At 39.2% G+C, this 21,160-nt stretch overlaps 1 protein-coding gene across 1 annotated transcript; it reads left to right on the top strand.

Moving 5' to 3' along the window:
* Positions 1-7,314: 7,314 nt before the first annotated feature.
* Positions 7,315-19,956, top strand: LOC145989376 (uncharacterized). Its single transcript, XM_083124719.1, has 3 exons — positions 7,315-7,417; positions 12,823-13,023; positions 19,131-19,956. Exons 1-3 carry the CDS (start codon positions 7,400-7,402, stop codon positions 19,590-19,592), a joined length of 681 nt encoding a protein of 226 aa, XP_082980845.1. The 5' UTR covers positions 7,315-7,399; the 3' UTR covers positions 19,593-19,956.
* The last annotated feature ends 1,204 nt before the right edge of the window (positions 19,957-21,160 follow it).

The raw sequence follows: 21,160 nt of genomic DNA, 5'->3' as shown, positions 1-21,160 counted from the left end.
TTCAACTCCTATGCCAACATGCAGAGGCGTAGCAATGGGTCGGCGACCGTCCGGCGCCTCGCATCCCGTGTGGCTTGTACAAAAAAGTTGCAAGACATAGAAGTGAGAAAGATAGATGGAAACGGCTAGTTTTTGTTGGCAATGAAACCACCATTCTGTTTTATCTGGCTTAAAGTTCTAGTTAAACTTTCCAATTTGTGGTCTAGTCGGGAAAGCCGGGTTCGATTCCTGGGGTTGGTGATCTAGGGTCTGAATTTTTCAGGCCTTGTCCCCGCATAAAGCGGCTTTGGGGGCTCACCCAGCCTCAAATCAAGGGGTGCCCTGGGGCTAAAGGCGGCCGGAGTGGGGTGCTGATCACATCACCTCTAAAATGGCCGATATCGAGAATGTGTGGGGCCATACCCCCACACCCCCTAAGTGTGCCTTTATGGCACGGGGAACTTTACCTTTTACGATAAATAGTAGGCTTTGAACTAGCTTCCCGACATTTTAAATCTGGCAAGAAAAATTTACGCTGACAACCTGGAAAATCTTCCACGACCGACGACCTTCTTAACGTAAGCCTTTAATACGTATCATCATCTGCTGGAACTTCCCTAAAAACTGTTGTGCAATCCGAATTTCAAGGTTGCTTAAACAGGCTGTAGGTGAGAGAACGTGCATGAAATTGCATTTTTTGTGACTTTCCATTGCACGAGTTTTTCTGCTCTGAATGGTAAGCTGAAGTGGCAAAAGACTATCGTTTCAAAACTACGTGATGCACTTCCTTTGCAGCGACGTAACAGTTTCTTTCCTCGATGGCCGTAATTGATGTTTCCCAAGAATGTACATACATTCATCGAAGCAAAAAACTATGCTTATCATGCGTTTAAGTTCCTCACTTGACAGTTAGGTAGTCGAGTAAAATTTTTTGTATGTGATAGACAAGAATGCAATCATTGTCAAATCAGACGTCCACTTTGATTTGTTGTATTTCAGCTTCCTAACTTTATTGCTAATTATTCAGAATCAGCCTGGCGTGGTTTTGTTTCAACCAATCCAAAGGAGAAAATTGTTATTGAACCTTTATATTCGTGAATACTGGTTTACCCACAGACATGTTCCGATCTCGTATCAATGTCTGACGAGATTTAGAACCTGATACCTCTGGCTTCGTAGCTTGGTAGCCTGACCACCGCGCCACGGGGACGGGCGAGTTTTTTTATTCTGGCTGAAATTTGATTTGCAATCCCATACCCGAAATCATCGAGCCCATGAACATTGGCGTACGCAGAATTTTTGTGGGGAGGGGCTGGAATTGTAAAGTTGAATAGTACATAGCTGCTTTCTAGGGGAGCGACACACACAATAATATATTTTTTTATAAAATATCTCTACAATTCCACCATTCGAATTACATCAACTCTTTCCAGAAATGTCTGCGGACGCCCATGGCGAATACATTTAATATATGCCATGAAATACCATACAAAAATGCATATTTGGACTAAAAGAACATTTACGTAGCTGTACTACTTCCCAGGAGTCTCTGGAGCAACGAAGCGCATAGCTGTGGATATGGGGAGAAAGTCATTGGGCTGATTTAAGCATTGCTGGTAGCTGCAGTGACGTTGCCCCATCCATGCAATCCCTTTCCCTCTCACGCGTTCATTGGTCGAGTCAATACATGCGCAGAGGACTTTTTTCATTATCTTGCTCCACAGACTCCTGGGAATATCTGGAGCAAGCGAACGAAAAGAAGTCTCTGCGCAAGTAGTGACTCGAGAGGGCTCGACCAATGAACGCGTGAGAGAGGAAGTGAGTGCTTGAAGAGGGATATCCGGCTGCACTCGTTTTCTCCCCTTCTCTAGCGTTATGCGCCGCCTTCTCCAGAGATTTCCGGGACAGAGTATAGTTTATCTTGTTTGTTGAGCGTCGAGGGGTGGGGCTCGACTAGGAGGACATCCGGATCCCATACCCCCTCTCTGGTGACGTCGCTGTAGTAGCATCCTGGGTCTGTGGGAACACCACACATATACTATGAAACCAGAAACGTTTGTGTAAATATTCTGATCATTGGCGTGCGTAAAGAGTGGTTGGTGGGTGGGGTGCTTTTAACACCCTTACTTAGGCCCAGTTTCCTTTATAAACAAAAAGGCTACATTTTATACAGGGTGTCTCATAAGTAATAGCGCAAACTGACACAGGTGAAAGTACACAATAATAGAAGCAAAAAAGTCTCAGTAAACATGGGTCTGCCGTTTTCGAGATAATCGCGAATGTATGATTACAAGCCGCCACTGACTTCATTGTTTGTAAACGTCGTCCTAGTTGGTAAAATGCTAATAATGTGTGGGTACAAGCCGTCAATGATTGCATTTTGTAAACACCGAGTGCTTTACTCCTTGCGCGGTCCGAGGTTTGCTCTTTGTTTACGAAACAGAAGATTTCCGAGAGGTGGCGTTGTAATCAAACAAGATGGATACAATCAGTACACAGTCTAATCGTACTGTGGGAGTCACTTTTCTTACTGTATTATTAGCATTTTACCAACTAGGAGGACGTTTACAAACAATGAAGTCAGTGGCGGCTTGTAATCACACATTCGCGATTATCTCGAAAACGGCTCGTTTGCAGACCCATGTTTACTGAATTTTTTTTTGTTTTATTATCGTGTCCTCCTCCGTAGTCGAGCGGGTTAAGGCGTTCACTCGTCTTGAGATCGTTCGCTGCGGGACGGCGTAGGTTCGAATCCGGCTCTGGTCGGAATTTATTCGGCCTACGTATAGAGCCGGTGGCAACCCACCATTGTGAGGAAATTGGGGAGCTCCGAGTGAGTGAGCGTAATCCGGTCGAGAAGACCTACTATAACGGCTGGGGATACGTCGGGCTGACCCCCCGACTATTCCAATACTGGTTGAAGATCTCCACGCTTAGAGGTGACGAAGGAAAGCGTGGGAGGGAGAACGGCAGTCGGTAGGTATGCCTAGGCCCTTCATGGGCTGTTGCGCAACGGATTATTATTATTATTATTATCGTGTACTTTCACCTGTGTCAGTTTGCGCTATTACTTTTGAGACACCCTGTATATTAAAGAAACATTTCACAACCCGATAGGTTTTATAATTATAATTATGGATATGGGATTGTTAATATGTACAGTCACCGGCAATACAAATGGGACACCTAGAGCCTGAAATACTCGCTTCCATGCAAGCCGTTATATGCCCAACCCTGTGGCCGAGTGGTTAGCACATCGCGCTGCGACGCCAAGGGTCCCGGGTTCGAATCCCGGTCGGGCTTGGTTGTTTGTGAATGTCCATTCATCAATTTCATCATTTCATCACTCATCCCCATCTTCGCAAATTAGCCAAGAGGCACAAAACGCGAAGTAAAATAAACTAAATCAATCAATCAATCAATCAAGCAAGCCGTTATGTGTCTGTTGCCTGATTATCACTTAACGCCGCAGAGTTAGGCAACACACACAACGCCTTGCAGGGAACCTAGTATTCCTTGAACTATCATTACCTCCGCAGCAAGTATTAACCGGTTCTTGCTGATAATCGGGACTATCAGTGGCGAAGAGAGACAGACGTAGGGATGATTCTTTGAGCCTATTTTCTATATTGTAGTGTCTTTTTTCCCTCCTATTTTAAATTTTGCTAGTGCCTAACCTCCGGTATCTACTGATGGCTGGCTGTACCCAGTTCATGAAAATCAGATGGTCTCCAGATCAGTGGCGGCCCGCGGCTACTATGATGGGTAAGTGCCAACGTGATAAAAAATATCGAAGAAAAAACCCTCTGCAATGCCCCCCCCCCCCCCCCCGGTCACTCCTTATGGTTGCGCCGCTGGTCAAAATGTTTAGCTTTTAATATATCCTCGTTTGGTAACGTGGGAAAACAGTGTGTGTAATAAGTAATAACGCACTAATCCGATTCGTCATCACTCACTAACCTATCTTTTATACACTACAGGACACTTCCCTAAAAACACAACAATTACAAGAGAAACGGAAAAAAATCTTCACTTTCTTCTCCCCCATGCACACGTATTCTAACTGGACGTCGAAAATATCCTAGACATATATTTTAAAAGAAATTGTCGAAATGTCAAAGGTTGGGGCGGTCGTCAGCTTGACCCAAGTCTTTCCACCATGAGCTTGACCGATTGCGAGATTCGAATCTCCTTGTCTGTAAATTGTAAATGTATTAATTTAACAATACTTTGGCGAGGTATGCGTTTCGTATGAGGGTAGTGCCAAGGCACGGCGGCTCTGCCCTTTGAGCCGCCGCTGCTCCAGATTACTGGAGGCCAAAATTATCCCGACACCATAAATTTCATACAGGATTCAAAGATTTGTCATTGAGATCACTAATCGGCACTGGACCTAGTTTAAAGTGGGCCGAATCACCGTGCCTCCACTGGAGATCGAACTTGGGAGGTCCAGATTTAAGAGAGAACGCGTGTGTGTGTGTGTGTATGTGTGTGTATGTGTGTGTGTTGTGTTGTGTTGTGTTGTGTTGTGTTCTTGGACTAGAAGCCAGTGTCTTCTGAACAAACATTGGTCCTTCATCTATCTATTAATCAATTTTGTCTTCATTTCGCCCGACCGCACGCGGAGAAAGTTGTATTCTTTCGTCTTCAAACCCATTGGTCCACAAAAAATGAAAGCCCCGAAGGGAAAGAATTTTGTGACTTGATACACGCACGTAGAAAGTTGTTTAAAATCAATCGACACCCAAATCTTACTTTGTACCAATTACATTTCTGAGCAATCATGCAATTGCAAAAGGACACATACGCAAATGTTCACTCAGAAACTTTTTTTGTGCAATTATGAATAAGAATATGGAGGGAAATAATTCACTTCCTTATTTTCTTAAGTAAAATGCTGTGTTCCACCAGTGCCGTAACTAAACTGTTTGCATGTCGTTATTTTACGTCAGCCAGAGTATTTTTTGCTCTATGAGCAAGGTATTGTTATTACTTAGACCTTGTTAGGTTAGGTAAGCGGACTAAAACTCCGAAAATCCACATTGTCGGCTCGTGTTGATTGAAAAAGGTGTGCATTTTACTTCAAACAAAAGCACATGTCGAATAATCAAGGTTCAACAAATAATGATTGTAAATTCAGTACAAAATAATTTACCTCTGTTTCTGTCTGTCTGTCCCTTTTGTTTATTTTTATCTCTCTCTCTCTCCCTCCCTCCCTCTCATCCTTCTCTGTCTTACTTGGTCATTGTTGTATTTTCCCTCTCCTGTTATAATTTCTCTTTTCATCTCTCCTCTCTTTCTCCCTGTGTGTGTGTGGGGGGGATATTTATTGCCTTTCCTTTCTCTTATTTTGTACAACTTCTTTTGTTCCCTACTTTTCGTTCTTCTTTAAAAGTGTCTTTCTTAATGATGGCAAGTTGTGCCTCCTCAAAACTTTCCTGCGAATGGCAGTGATCAGAACGCTACATTTTAAAAGTAGCTTCGCTACAGCTACAGCTATTCTTCCAAAATGTAGCTTCGCTACAGCTACAGCTACATTTACCAAAAAGTAGCTCGCTACGCTACTCCTGTTCGCTACTCGCTACTTTGCTACTTTTTGCGCTACTTCTGCATAAAAAAAATTAAAAAGAACCATGTGGATATTAAAAAAATCCCCTACTACTGGTAAATAGATTCTGTTATTTATTATCATAATTCCCCTCATTCGATAATTTTGATAGCAGTGTTACTTCAGTTACTTATTTTTACTACAGTTTTTGAGAATACCATACCTATGCAAGTGGCATTTCAATTCAATTTGATATATGAATATTGCAATTAGGGTGTTACCCAAATTAATGATCACCAAAATAAATATTTAATTTTTTAATAGACTGATATGAAGACAGCATTTTGAATTAAAAGTACCTGGGGCCTTTTGTTTAGGCACATAGTGGCTCGGATCCAGTCTCGATCAGCTTATCTATGCATAAAATGGACTCAAAACAAAAATTAGGAAAGACGCCAAGTTGGGAGGATGGGATCCTCCTGTCCTCCATTCCCCACACTGCTCATCATTCATCATTCTTCCTCGTTCTCACTATTAGCCGAAAGTGGCACAAAGCGACTAGATAAGAGAATAATTAAATAAACCTGCAATAAGGTAATATATAACACATACATGTTTTTTACAAAGCAATTAATGACATTTTGGTGTCTCTTACACCATGGATATCCACAGGATTTGTTCCGGGGGTGATGCAAACGAGGCACTTTTTTCCAGCGGTGCAGCAAACGAGGCATGTTTCTCCCCAAAATAGCGATGCAGCTCAAAAAAACGTAGCTGCTAGCTGGAATATATTCATATATGTCAGTTAGTTATCTGGATATCTGAATTATTCAGATACTAATTAAATAACATGCAGATATCTATAATCTACAATCTAGATAATCTGTATTTCCATGTAATAGACTTTGTCTTTATGAACCTCCTGCAAAATTAAAGGTTATTGTCGATTTTTTCTGACGCTGTTGCCACATTCAAAATTCACCTCAAAATGCTGAGAGAAAATGTAGCTGTAGCGAAATTTTCGCTACAACTACAGGAATTTTGTAGCTTCGCTACCGCTACAAATACAATTTTCAAAATGTAGCGTCGCTACAGCTACAGCTACAAATTTGTAGCTAGCTACTGTAGCGACGCTACAAGTAGCGCGCTACTTCTGACCACTGGCGAATGGCCATGCCCACATTCTACTACTATTTGAACCATTTGGCTACTTGAGGGCCTGAGTAAATGATAAACTCATAAATTTGTCCAGTGGTTTACTTTCACTGTTATTAACAATGTCTGTTTCGTCACGACATTTTTATAAACACGCACCTTCATATCTAAAGTATTGTTTTCTCTTTCTACAACAGATAATAAATCCGTTAAGGGTCATTCTTAATGAGAAGTAACTAAAATTGATCCCTTCGTAACGTGCGAAGAACAAATTAGAAGCGCACTTTCTTTCAACCGCTTCAGATACCGCTTCTACCGCATATCTATCCTGACTAATTACTCCGCAAGATTCTCGAAAAAAAAATTCTTGCGGGAAATGGAGCATTATGTACACCACAGCGTAGCAAGTTCTTCTGTCTGCAGAAAACAGGAAAGATGAAGAAGAAAAGTGGTACATGACGAGGAGAAATCGACACCAATGTTTTGTATAAGCACAAGGGCATAAATTGATTTCCTGCTAGATAAACTGCCCTTCTTGTCTTCAAGATAGTCGTTAACTCACGCGTTTTGTTGCCTTCCGACTCGCGAGACCTCTGGTGGAGAGATTGCCATTGGCCATGAATTTCCACCTTAGTAGACCGTGAATGAGGGCAGTACTTAAAGGCAGGTGTAATACAAGAGGATAATAATTGACAACCGCTTGTCTGGTGGGACAGGATGAAGTCGTGTACTCTTGTAAGTACATCGTGTAGCATTTACGTGTACTTGTAATTAGTGCTTGTGTCGTAAATGGAGTGTTGATTTGCATTTCAGTAACCATTTAATGCTTTCATTGTTTGATGTATAATTTGCATGGTGTTTAATCGTTTAACACTCAAATCAAGTTTGTATTTAAGTGTATTTGAGATATTGTCGAAGCTGTAGTGAGCTCGGGGAGATACTGTGAAGGGGAAATGCTGTGAAAGGGAGATACTGTGTGTCTACCTGTTTGGTCATTCGTTGTTTTCCCATCTTTCGGCTAGCTATCATTACTTATGTACAGAAATAACATCTGAGTGGTAATCCCATTAGTGCATTGAACTAGAACAGAACGTCACGATACATTATTGAAAAGTACACTATGCAGTATCAAGCTACGGATTATTGGGAATGCAGACTTGGAAACGGCAAACTTTAGAAGTCAGCAATGACATAATGTGCTCCTTCAGATAAGTAGTGTCCTAGTGTGAAACTGTGTAACAGCCTAATAGAATTCAAGACATAAACATTTGATTAATTTGATATTTGGAAGGGAAGTGTGTGTTTGTGTGTGCACGCTTTTGTACGTCCTGTTACAGGGTAGAACGGTTGAAATATGTGCCACTTTATGTGAATAGGAGTGTATATTCACCTCACTTAGTACTCCTGCAGTTCGTTTCTATATACAGCATATTTGCAATCTACAAGTAAATCAAAATACGCTGTATAAAACACACCTTATTACTAACTTCGTTGACCGTACAATGCATGTACGCGTAGTCAACAATGTTTTTCCGATGTTATTGAAAGAATAATGGTAGAAATCGAGACTGGGCTTCTCCAAAATTTTTTTCTGAGCACGCCCTGTTCATAGAGGTCGGACTCGTAATACTATCTGGTCTCCATTCTGTAGTGGTTAGCAAAGTTAGCAGCCATTGGTTCGAATCGGGGGTAAAGTTATGAACAGAGATTTATCCAGAATTTTCCTTCTTGGGGGTGTAAGTTTGTATTTAGGGGGTGCAAGGGCAAATTTAAAGTGAAAGTGACCATAAATTGGGCGTTTGTGAAAACGTTTAGGAGGTGTTGAGGGTGTGTGGATAAATTACTGGTTCTGGATGGATCCTCGTGACTCTTCTCTCATCAATTCAGTGCTCAAAGTGGAGGAAGATGCAGAGGAATGGTACGAAATTTTATGCAAGGCACCCCCTCCGTCCAGCTAACTATTTCAACTGTAAGAAATGCATCAATTCACCATTTTTTCTTATCGTGATCAGGGGTGCCCACAAGTGGGATTTCATGACGCGCCTGCGTCATGGGATTTGTTTTTGAGGGGGCGATAAAATTTTATACCAATTCTATATATTTTCACACAAAAATGGGGGGATCGTTTCGTTTCATTGACTTGTTATTGATTTTTAGTTATGGTTATTATGTACAGTTTTTCTACCTGCCTGTGGGTGATCGTGGCGATGGGTTGAAATGAAACACCACCTCTTATGCCTTTAGAATCGGTTTGGTTGGGGGGCGACATGCTGTTTGCATTATTACAAGGTTAGTCAAGCAGACAAACTGTTAACAATAAGGTTCAATACACTAACAATGGCAGTGAACCTGAGTAGTTTTGTACGTTTAATGTTAGCAAACATAAAAGTGAGCCTAAAGTTCCTAAAGTAAACATATATTGCTTAAATGTGTCTATATTATATTGTTCCGTAAATTTTGTCTGACCAAATTAATTTGAGTAAATAATTGGGCATAAAAGGGGGCGAATGTTCTACCTTTTTGGGTAGAGTGCGCCATAGGCCTTGGGGGATGGGCACCCCTGATCGTGATTAACTTATAAAACCAGGAAAGGAGTCTCAGAATATATAAAGATAATCACAACAATAACAACTAGAAATAGGGAGAGCAGGAGGGGGTAAAACACAAGAAAGGAAACAATATAGATGCTTATTAAGGTGTTGTCGTCAGAAACCTGTGGATCGCTAGGAAAAAAAATCGAGTAGGGAAGCTGATGGTGGACAATAATATTTTATGCTGTGTTTGTGTGTGGACCAAAAAGCCCTCGCACCAAAATGTCCTATCACCAACATGTCCTGGAACCAAAATGTCCGACTTCCTCGTATCACACATTAAAATATAGGTTTTATCGCAACTGCCCTGACGAATCCTGGAATGTTACCTTTAAAGAAGGTCACGCACGTCTTCATCAATTTCCTTGTTCGATTTTTGCCATTCTTCCTCTTCTCCTTTGCGGTCAACTTGACGGCACAAAAAAGTGACTTTAGGTACAACGACCAACAGTGCATAAAGTGGACTTATACCAAACTGTAACTAAATAAAAATCAATAATAATAATAGGAACGACAACAGTAAGATAAATAATAACCAACCACAATTGCAACGTCTTTCTGCAATGAATCAGATGAAGGTCAAATGAAAGTCAAAACTCCAGAAGATGGAAAGTAATTTTGTAGCTATTTAACAGATATTCAGATGATTCTTTTTAATCCAGTTTCTCGTAGATAGGTTAAAAAAAAGAGAGCATCTCTGTCTTATAATTTATTGTGTCCTGTAGGTGCTGAAGTAGGGAACCTAGAAGGTAATTTGGTTATTAATATTAAACTGGCCTATGACTGGGTTACGAAACTTTCTATAAAATATGTCGAGGAAGATAGCAAAACAAACAATGCATGTCGTAACGATATTCATTTGTCTCACACCTCTAAGGATGGCACTCGCTTGCATAAACCCCCTATATTAATGTCCAGGTACTGATTCTGTACTAGTAAATGCAAGATTTGATCTCCCAAGACCAGCAATATAATATATTTTTGATAACGAGTTCGATATTATTCTGATGTCGAGAATGCACAGCTGTAGCGGAGGAAAGATTGAAGTTACCGTCCAAGCATGTTGAACCTCTAGGGCGGTACACCTCTTGTCTCCCCTGTTGTCACACACCGACCTCCGTGGCAGAGTGGTTATCACAGCTCGCTACGACATCAAGGATCACGCGTTCGAATCCAGGCTTCGTCATGGGTGGTCCTGGTCCAAATTTGCAAAAATTTCCGTTTCTTTTGGAGTAAAGTAAGTCAGCCCCATGTTGGGTACCAATTGACCTAAAAACACCCCACACAAAGTTTGGAATCCGAGCGACATTTTCTGGACGTTCTCAGGCGTTTTTATTTTCCCCCCATAAGAATAACGCCTAACCTGCTCTTTGACACTAAAAGGATCTAATCACTTATTTTTTTTAAATATGAAGTTAAAAGTTTGGGTGCGTCAGCACTTAGGCTATTTTGCACCCGTCACAATATACGGGGTCCAGCCCCTTACCGTAACTAAAATAACATTACTGTAATATCGTGTAACTAAAATATTTAAAACATTCTTACTTAGGTTAAAAGCTGAGGCTGTAAAGGAACACTAAGCACACATAAGGACAAAAAACAGAACAACACACTGGCAATAGGGCCAGTCGCCAGAGCCTCGTTCGTCTGCAAAATGCAGTCCAGGGTGTACTAGGTGGAAGTGAGGTTGACAATTGGGTGTACCACGTGGAAAGTCATCCCTTACACCCCATAATCACTTTAATTTTCTCTTTTAACTTGAGCTTTAATTTTGTTTTTTTAACCTGAGCTTAAAGACACCGAAAATGAGCAAAATGTGCGTGTCCAACCACTTATTCAAGACTTTTACGCGAGCCTATTCTTCTTCCTTTCTCCATATGAGTGTGTGTGTGTGTGTGAATAAGGCTCGGCTGGACCTTTGGCATGCAAATGGGAATGGGCGAATTTTTTCAAATTTTCCTCTCCATTCGAAAAACTTCTTGGATATTTCAAAATATGAAACATTACATCAGCTTAGAATTCCTTCTAGAGCATTGACGTGAATTTTCATGTAGTTTTCTTTCATTGTTGTCTAGATGTTATCAATAGGGACACTGATTTATGGTAAATAAAATTCATGAATTTCGCATTTAAAAAGTTACAATTTCGGTATATAAAAGCGGTGAAAAAATATCATTTCGTTGGAAAAGCGGTAAATAAAAGTCAAAGTTAAGTAGTCTGAACCTACCTTTTATCAGTTAAAGTGTACACTTAACATTACCTCAGCATTGCATGGTTTTAAATTGTATCTCTGGTTGGTCATTATTAGTGAGACAAATTTATGGTAAATAAAAACTGAGGAGAGCGGTAAATAAAATGTTATTATCAGCAGTATATACCAGCGGTGGAAAAAAATGGCACACACTTTTTCATCATGAGAGGAAACAACATACAAAAGAGCTATAAATTGATAAACTACTTCATTTTTATATACTGTACACATACACAAGTACTTAGCTGTCCAACCAAAAATAAAACATCAACACAAAATCACTTCATTTCTAAATTGCATATCTCAAGTGATTTATTCATTGTATGTATTTAAAGGATATCCTTGCTGTCCATCAAATAAAATAATCACCACTGCACATACACAAACACATGTTGAAAATCAGATGATGATAAACAAAATTCATTCATGACTGAACACAAATGACACCATTGTTTCCCTTGATGTGCGGGAACAGACTAATCTTATCGCTGCTACAGCTAGCAAGTTCAATGAAACTGGAAGTTGAGTGGAAATTCAGGGGAAGAAAGGAATGCAGCTTGACAGGGAGCAAAGATTTCGAACTGAGATTATGTACATGGGAAATCCCAATTTGCAGCGTCTTCCTGATGTGATAGAAGATAAAACGTTTTTCAGCTGCAAGTGGTAGAAAACTTTAGGCAAACGTTTCGTTACAAATCGACTGTTTGGGCGCACAACCTCGTTTTTGTTTGTTTTCTACATAATTTGATGATATTTCACGGTTATTTCGCGAAAAAGCGTTCATTTCGTGGAAAAGCACACATTTCGCATTACTTCGCGAATAAAACTCATGCATATTTCATCATTGGGGGGTGTAGTTGCGTGCAGAATGTTCAAAATTGCATCTTTTTTCACATTTCGCGATTTCGCGCATCGCGAAAATTCAATGTCCCTAGTTATCAATAGTTTAATAGACTTATGTAATCACAAAACTATTGATAATATCTAGACAACAATGAAAGAAAACTACATGAAAATTCACGTCAATGCTCTAGAAGGAATTCTAAGCTGATGTAATGTTTCATATTTTGAAATATCCAAGAAGTTTTTCGAATCTAGAGGAAAATTTGAAAAAATTCGCCCATTTGCATGCCGAAGGTCCAGCCGAGCCATAATGTGTGTATTCTGAATATAATAATGTTATATAACGCGTCCTATCCCAACCATACTTATTCGTTTAAATTTTTCCATTTCTTTATGCATTTAATTGTATTCTGTAGCTTAGTAATTATCGTATATTTTATTTACATGGTTTTCAGGTAATCCTAGCAGCCGCGTTGGCCCTTTGTGGTGTGGTGGTTGCTCAGGGAGGTGGGGGAAGCGGGGGCCACGGAAAGGGATATTTCCAGTACGTGAACGTCCCTGGCCCCCACGAGTATGAGTTCGGGTGGAACAGAGGTAATCCTTACCACCACGTGTCAAGGTATGAGCAGGGCAAGGACTGGAGGTTCAGGACAAAGGTAAGTGTTTGTACCTTTTGTATAGGAATTGGAACAAGACTGTAGTTTAAAAATAAGCTTTAAAATAAGACCGAAATTATGCACATGTACAAAACCGAGACTTTTCGTCTTTTCTCCTTCCAGTAAATCAAAATTATTATATTTATTAATACATAGCAGTGAAGGGGGAGATAGATAATGTATATGTCTCCCTTTTTTATCTTTCCTTCTCTATGTTTCTCTCTCACTGTGATTGTTTCTTCTCCCTAAGTCTATTTTTCTTCCTCTCTCTTGCTTTCTTTTCATTTTCTTTCTCACTTTGTTTTTGTTTCTTTCCTTTTCTCTCGCTTTCTTCATTTCTTTATTTCACTCTCTTTCTCTTAATTGTTCTTTCTATATCTCTCACTGCATTTCTTTCTCTCTCATTATATATTATTTGTTTCTCTTCTCTCTCTTTCTTCACTTTCATTATCTTTCCTCTTCCTATTTCTCTCCGTACTTCTCTGTCTTTTCCTGACTGTTCCTCTTTCTGCTATTATATTATATTCTGCTTTGTTTCTCTCTTTTTTCTGGTTCTCTTTATATCTCTGTATCCATATTCTTTCCGTTTTTCCTCTCTGATTTTCCTCCTTTCCTCTCTCTGTGTCCGACTCCCTCTAATACGCAACCTTTCGACGAAAATAATACAGTTTTGTCCGCATTGAAGCTACACAAGAGCAGTGGAACAACCTAAATCTTTTCCATGACTGCAGAAGGGTAGGCCACTCGTTTTAATATTCCAGACTTATGACGTCATTCATCCATACTAAATTCCCACACAGCTTCCAGATAGCAGGAAATACCTCATGGTTGAGAGGCACTTAATTTCGAAAACAGGAAACTAGGGAGAAGGCGATTGTCGCTTGTTTCCAACGTAGATCTGGCAAATGCAGGAAATGCACAATAACGGCACATTCTGAAAGTGGTTTTCTTACTAAAAAACAGACATTGTTTATGTCTGACCGACGAATAAAAATAAATATGTTGTGACGTATTTTCAACGTCACAAGAATTTGGCATTTAATAGGAAAAATAGACAATCGAGGCTTCAAAGCTATGCTAAAGGCTAAAGCGCCATCTAAGCTAGAAATTTGTGGTTCATATCCAACTTCCGGGCGGTAAAATTTGTAACTCCTATTTTTCTTAGAATAGAATAGTATCGCCTTTATTGAGTGAGCCTGTTTCGGCGTCAAGGGCCACACAACAAATACTTGTCAAATACATATTGCAATTGATATTTACATAACACTTTCAGAAAATCAGTTTTACAGTAGAAAGTTAAAACATAGAAAAATATTAGATATATACATACTTAGAAATATAAACTGTTAATGTCCTGATTACACAGAGTAAAATCTAAAACCACAAGTAGTATAATATTATTACAGAATTAAAATTAAAATTAAAGCCAATACCTAATTCCTGTACCTTACAGGAAAGACAAAGCCAGGCAGTATTGTTTGGCCAGCATGTGTTTCATTAAGTTTAATTTGTATGTTGCAGGGTAGAGCTTCTGTAAAGTGCTGTATTGTGTGTGGGAATCGTGAATTTAGTTTTCTGACGAAGTTTAATTGGTTTTCCGTTCTTCCTGTACGGGGCGTTCTTCACTAAATTTCAAAGCTTTAGGTCTTTATGAACATAAATTCAGGGAGAAGACTTTAATTGGCATCTATCGTTAATGTCATTGTATAGGTTAAATTAGAAAAAAAAGTATCGAAGGAGAACGCTTAAATTGCTATTATTCAATGATAGGGATCTTGTGTGAGGCATTTAATGAGGTTTCTTGGCTTCATCCTCTAGAAATGCCTTCGAATTAAAAGAACTATCATCAGCTGTTGACTTATTTTAAGCTGTCACAATTCGTAAGACAGCCGACATCTAAGGCAATTTCATGGGGGTTGTTAGCGGTGGTACAAGGAGGGCCCTTCGAAAACTCAAAGGTAACGACAAAGCATTGGCAAATTGTCCATCAGCATGTTCATTCATTCAATCTTGAGTTCAAGAATTGAAAAACAAAATCAATAAGTAGAGCATCACATAAAACAACTTTTTTTTTGTAATATAGGGTGTTGAAAAGATAGAAAACAATGCAAGCAGAGTGGTTGAAAATTCGACTACAGCTCCACAGGGGCATTCTTATCTTGGTCAGGTTGTAGTTTAATACAGATAACCTTCCCCCCGATGGCGCAGTGGTAGGTAGCGTCGTCGCCTTGTAATCAAGGGGTCCCGGGTTCGACACCTGGTGGAGGCACATAGTGGTTCGTATCCCACTTTAAACTGTAGGTCCAGTCCCAATTAGCCTTACTATACACAAAGTGGACTTAAAACACCAACTCAATCATTCAATCAATACAGGTAAACCAGAGGCGACGCTATTGGTGTGGGAGAGTGGGCCGTAGCGCACCAAAAATCAGACCATATTAAAACGTATTAGGCAAATTTTGTAATAAAAATAAAACGAAAACGTATGAATGATGATGAATATGAGGGGGCTTTTCTCGTTATAGTCACACGATAACAGTGTGAACATATAATTTTATTTGTATCTGTGGCCCACGTAAATCTTCGACAGTCATCCACTGTAAACATTGCTAATAATTATAACATTCTCGTAAAAGTATCACTGAAATCACAGAAATTCCTCAAGACAGAGGAATATTGCTCCTTTTGGGGTTACTAAATTTCTATCGATGGCAGAAAACTACCGTTCAATTCCTCTGCTGGTCAATCAACATTAAACCGCCGTGCTTTATAACACGCAGTCTATAACTTGAACTTCACAGAACTAAATAGCATTTCAAAGCGCCATTCTAAGGCCCCTTGCTTGTGAAGGACGACAACGTTCTGCGTGACGGTAGGGTGAAATTCGGAGACCTCTGCCGGATGAGGGTCGAGTTAATAACCTAACTTTGAAAGGTGCTATGAAGGGCTGGATAATTACACAATGGCGTCGCCCGATAATTTTGATTCTGGGAACACGTTTGGGGAAGGGACATAATATTGTAGTTGTACTACGGAGCAGTGACGTCATCAGATACTTTTTTCATTTATTGGCTCTGATTCTGTTTTCTTTTTCTCTATCTTCTGCCTCCTGTTCATCTACTTTTCTCCTTCTCTCTGTTCCATTTTCTCTTTCTTCCTCTGCTCCGATATTTCCTTCTCTCTTTATACCTCTGTTTCACTTTTTTTCTATCCTTCTCTCTGTTCAATTCTGTCCTCTCTTTCTTCATCTGTTTTATTCCATTCATTCTTTCTCTCTGTGATTCCTTCCATCTTTCATTCTCTCGCTTTCTCTTTATATTTATTATGCCATACTTATTTCGTTGTATCTTTCTTTCTCTCGTTCTTCCTGTTTGTCTACCTCTTTCTTTCTCTCGTTCTTCCTGTTTTTCTACCTCTTTCTTTTTTCTCTCTCGCTCTCTCTCTATAAATAACGCTTAAAATGTCTCACTTCGCAGAAGAGTGAGTTCGAGCCCACCAGTGGTCACCTACTACGAACAGGTAGCCAAATTGGTAAAACAGTTATATATTTTTTCTGAAAAATCAGTCGGCGGACAACTTCCAATCCTCATAGACACACACCACATCATATCGTGCAAGGAATAAAATAAACTGCAAATTCTCACAGAATAATATTTTTTTAGTGAACAGTAGTATTATGCAAAGACTGGGCTCAGTAGCGGGATATCAATATTTTTGTGGGGACGAGAGGTTATCTTTTTTTTAACTGCCACCTTCTGTGTTTATTGAAGATTTATTTTACAGTGATTTTGCAATAGTTACCCTTGTAAGTTTTAATTGATGAGTATAATCCTAAATATAAGTAAATGAGTAATGTTATAAAAAGTGCATTAACTAATGTTTGTTTACCCGCTGAATTACACTTGAAATAATAATACTAATATAAATATATTTGATAATATGTGTGTTCCGAAGTTCTTGGGTTCGAATCCCGGCTTTGTATATGTTGTTGCGAGTGCACTTAAATTTCATCTAATCATCACTCATTCTCATGGTCGCGATTATCAGAATTGGCGCGAAAAGGACGTAAAAGTAACCAAAAATATTAATGCAAATATAATTCAGTGGAACTCTTAGTCAACCCTCACTAATCTCCAGATTTTATTACTGGTCACGCGCCTGTCGTTAATGTTCATGCAATTAGCCCTTGAACGATGATGTAATTTATGAAATGCTTACAAAGAAAACCATCTGGGTTGTTGGACAAAACATGTGTAAATTGCATAAATTCTACATGCTATTTATTACAGCTTTTTCTATTCCTCCTCAGTAGGTCAACCCAAAACCCTGCAATTATGTAGTCGTCCACCCGTGACTACAAACAGGGGGGCAAAAGTATTTTGAATGTTGTTCTGCTGCCTGCATGATCAGTACTGCATGGTATCTATAGTGCCATTGCCGTGCCCGAAAGCGACCCCTATGATCTTTATCCCCCAGCAGCCTCGCTCTCAATTAAGCGGCGTGTCTAGTGAGCTGCCGCCCAGCGAGGGGGAACTAAACTAAACCAGGATGTGTGTCAGTCGTTGTAGTGAAGGCTTCTGATATAACGTCGGACGCCTACCGTGCAAGCAGAAGACGACAGACAAGACACGTTCGTAGCACGGGGCACACATATCAAGATTTCCTGAAGCTAATAAGTTAATGTGGCCTCCTGCCTCTTTAGCTCCTTGCCGAGGCCATCATGTATTATTACGGCATGCTGGGTCGGAAGCAAGCAATGGTCGTAGCACTTGATTCGATTTCTGGTTCCGTGCTGACTCAAACGATTACGCTGAATAAAAAACAGAACAGTGAATGCATCTGCAGTTCAATTTCTTGGAAGACTGTGAATCCAGTATTACATCTAAGTTGTTGTTTCCACAATTGTGGACCTTTAAAAACAGAAAATTACAAGTGAAGCTTAGTTGTTTTTGTAGAACCTAAGCAAATATAACGTCTTGCCAATGCTTTGGAAATTGAAATGTTGACATATTATTTGTAGTAATGAGACCTAAAATCAAAAGTTTATTACAAATCATACTAAAGTTTTTAATTATAGCTATACTTACACCTATAAACACAAGGTTATGTTTTCGGAATATGTATCTTCATGAAATAGCACTCGTATGTAAACAATAATACTAAAAATGCTGTTATTGATTTTGAATACTCTTCTTCTGCCAATTACTTATAGACTTCTGATTCTACATAAAAACATATTTACAACTATCAATCTATTACTGTAGTATTATTCTTTAATCATTACTATACCCCAAAAAGTCGTAAAGCCTAATGTCTTATGCTATTTTAATATTGCCCTTGTACTTCAATAACAGCTGTAGTTTATTCACAGGATGCAATATTTGTGTTTATAGAGTAAAGCGAATTCACGAGAATTTGAATAGGTAAGTTTGGCTAATAGAAATATTTGACTTTACAAAGACAAAATTATTACAAAATATAAAGCTTCAAATGGTGTTGAGTTTGTCGATAACTGATATCGGAGCTGACGAGTTGCTTTCCCAATGAACATTTTTCGGAAATGTTTATAATTACTTGACAGAGAGTCGCATAAATTCAAAATTAATTACAAACATAAAATTGGTCTTACTTGAACATTGCAGTAGGTGCTACTTCTACAGTTAATGCAGGTTAGCAATTCAATAATTGTATTCGTAATTGAAATATTTCTAAGATTTTGATTTGAGGAAATTAAAGAACCAACAAAGAATTCACATTATCAAGAAACATTTACTTGCTAATGTTTCGTGCATTTTTATGGTTAAAGTTATTCGTAATATCAGAATTGAGCGTGATATGGTTCAGTGGCGGGCCAAGAAGGTACTTAAATGAGGTTAAATTCGCCCACCTACGAAATCTATTCCACAAAACACTCAATATAATTCTTGACTTCTGGCCACTTAAAATGTCAAAACTCAAGCTATATTTGTTTAATATTTTTAGTAAAATTCACTGACTTATGCCACTAAAATCCCGCCAAGTAGTAGTTGTTGGTGCTTTTTTTTTAAGACCCACATTGTTGGCATTTTTGTTGTTTCCGAATTTTACTGGTTATTTTGTCATTTCAGGTGAGATGGGGCGACAAGCATGGAGGTTATGGTGAGCATTATTGGGAATATAACCATGTTGACAAAGGACATGGTGGCCATGGAAAAGGTCACGGAGGTGAAGGTGGTAGTGAATACGGAGGAGGAAGTGGCAGCACCGGCGGCGGGGAGGGATACGGATCCAGTGTTTCTGGAGGTTACGGTGCAGCAAGTACCATCAGCGCCGCGACGCACGGAGAAAGACCTAACGCAGGATCACCAGGCATAAGATTTCATCCAGGGAGGGTTCTGAATGCAAATCCTGGACATTTTGGATATGGCGGCGCAGGTAATAATTTCTACGGCAACGTAGCAGATGCAAGCAATACGTACGGCCATACAAGCAGCGACGTGAGTGGATACGGAAACACTGGACGTGGTAACAGCCCGTTTGGAGACTTTAAAAGGAGCAGTGCTGACACCTATGAGCGACAAACTAATTAAACAAGTAACGTCGACGCCTTAATTCTGTTTGTTTTTGTTGACTGCTAATCTTCTGGGTTTTATGGCTTCTCTCCTTGTTGTGGCTGTAGGTATAGCGGTTTGACTTACGCCGCCGGCCAAGATATTGGGAGAAAGGCCACGGGGCAGCTAAAGCCTAGAAGCATAGCAGTCACCAAGGAAAAGTCATTTTTGTCAAATCGATTGTTGTAAATGTTATTTGACTTGTTTATACTGATACACTTAATGCTTTTGACTGTTTTTCTAAAGATAGTAAAATTTGTTGTTTCTTTTATTTATTTCTGATGTATGTACCTGTTTTGTGCTCTTATTTATTTCATAAATAAAGTTTGTTGTTAGTTCTATACGTTCTTGTCTATTATTTCTTTCTCTACAAGGCAATTTCGTGATGGCTCAATACATATCTTGTTAATTAATTGCCACATTGTAACTTGTATGCATTCATTAATATCATTATAATGCGTAAGGAAATATGTATAATAAACACAGTTCTCACGCTACCAGTTGATTCTTTGTCATGATTTTAAAGTTTGTAAGTACGTATTCACAAAAGTATAATCAACTTTATATTGAACCTCTCTAAAATTCCTGTGCAAAATATGCTCTGAGATTGGCAAAATATGTACAAAATATGGATTTAAATTTTGAAGGTTTGGTGTGAAGCATTTGTGTTTGCAGAATAAAGCTAATGCCTCAGGGTCCAAATGAGGTGAGAATTCACGAGGTCTGGAAAAGTGATTCAATGTAATTTTTTCTCTATTCAGATTATGCTCAAGCTTAGTCAATTTATATTGTACGGAAAGCCCTAAGAAATAATGTTTACTGCAGACTTACCGTTCTCACAAGCGGGTGGTAAAGTAGAAATACTAAACAAGGCAAATTTCAATGTTTTGGTAAAATTATCTCCCTGCAATTAGATCTATGAATAGCTAAATTATGCACTAAATATAGTTGCCATGTTTCTCATTTGCGAATACAGTGAACTAGAATGTAAAAAAATAGCTTTTATTCAGTATGAGTAACACACAGAAATAAAAGCATTAATTTCAAGAGCTTGAGTTCCAACTTGATTTCAGATGTACAGGGGAGATGAGATGTCCATTGTTAATTTTTTTAAAAAAAAAAAAAACAATTAATAGCTTGTAACACTTACGATATAACTAAACATGATACAAAAACTGGTTCAAGACAGTTCAATATTCGGCAGTAATTGCTTCCTGTGCTGGCCTCTCTCATTGCCACTCAACGACATCTATTGCCACTTGTTTGTAGTTACATCAGACGCCACGGAAATTTTAAACGCTTGTGGTAGACACGCCGTTGTACAGAAGCAAAAAACCACGCCGGCCGAATGAAATAATAACAGGAGGTCCCCTTTAAAAGCAATACAGGCCAATTAAGAAATTGCTGTCTGTCAAGCGGAGAGAGAGAAGAGAAGGGGGCCGGGGGGGGGGGGGGGGGGGTTGGAGATTACATCGGCTGCCAAATAGGCTTCGCGCATTTCAGAATCTCTAGCCACGGTTCCAATCATTCAATTTCCCAACCAGATC

The sequence above is a fragment of the Lepisma saccharinum genome, chromosome 6, assembly GCF_977018435.1.
Source record: "Lepisma saccharinum chromosome 6, izLepSacc3.1, whole genome shotgun sequence".
NCBI lineage: Eukaryota > Metazoa > Arthropoda > Insecta > Zygentoma > Lepismatidae > Lepisma > Lepisma saccharinum.
The sequence above is the reverse complement of the archived record's forward strand: the minus strand, read 5'-3'. Positions and strand labels throughout refer to the sequence as shown.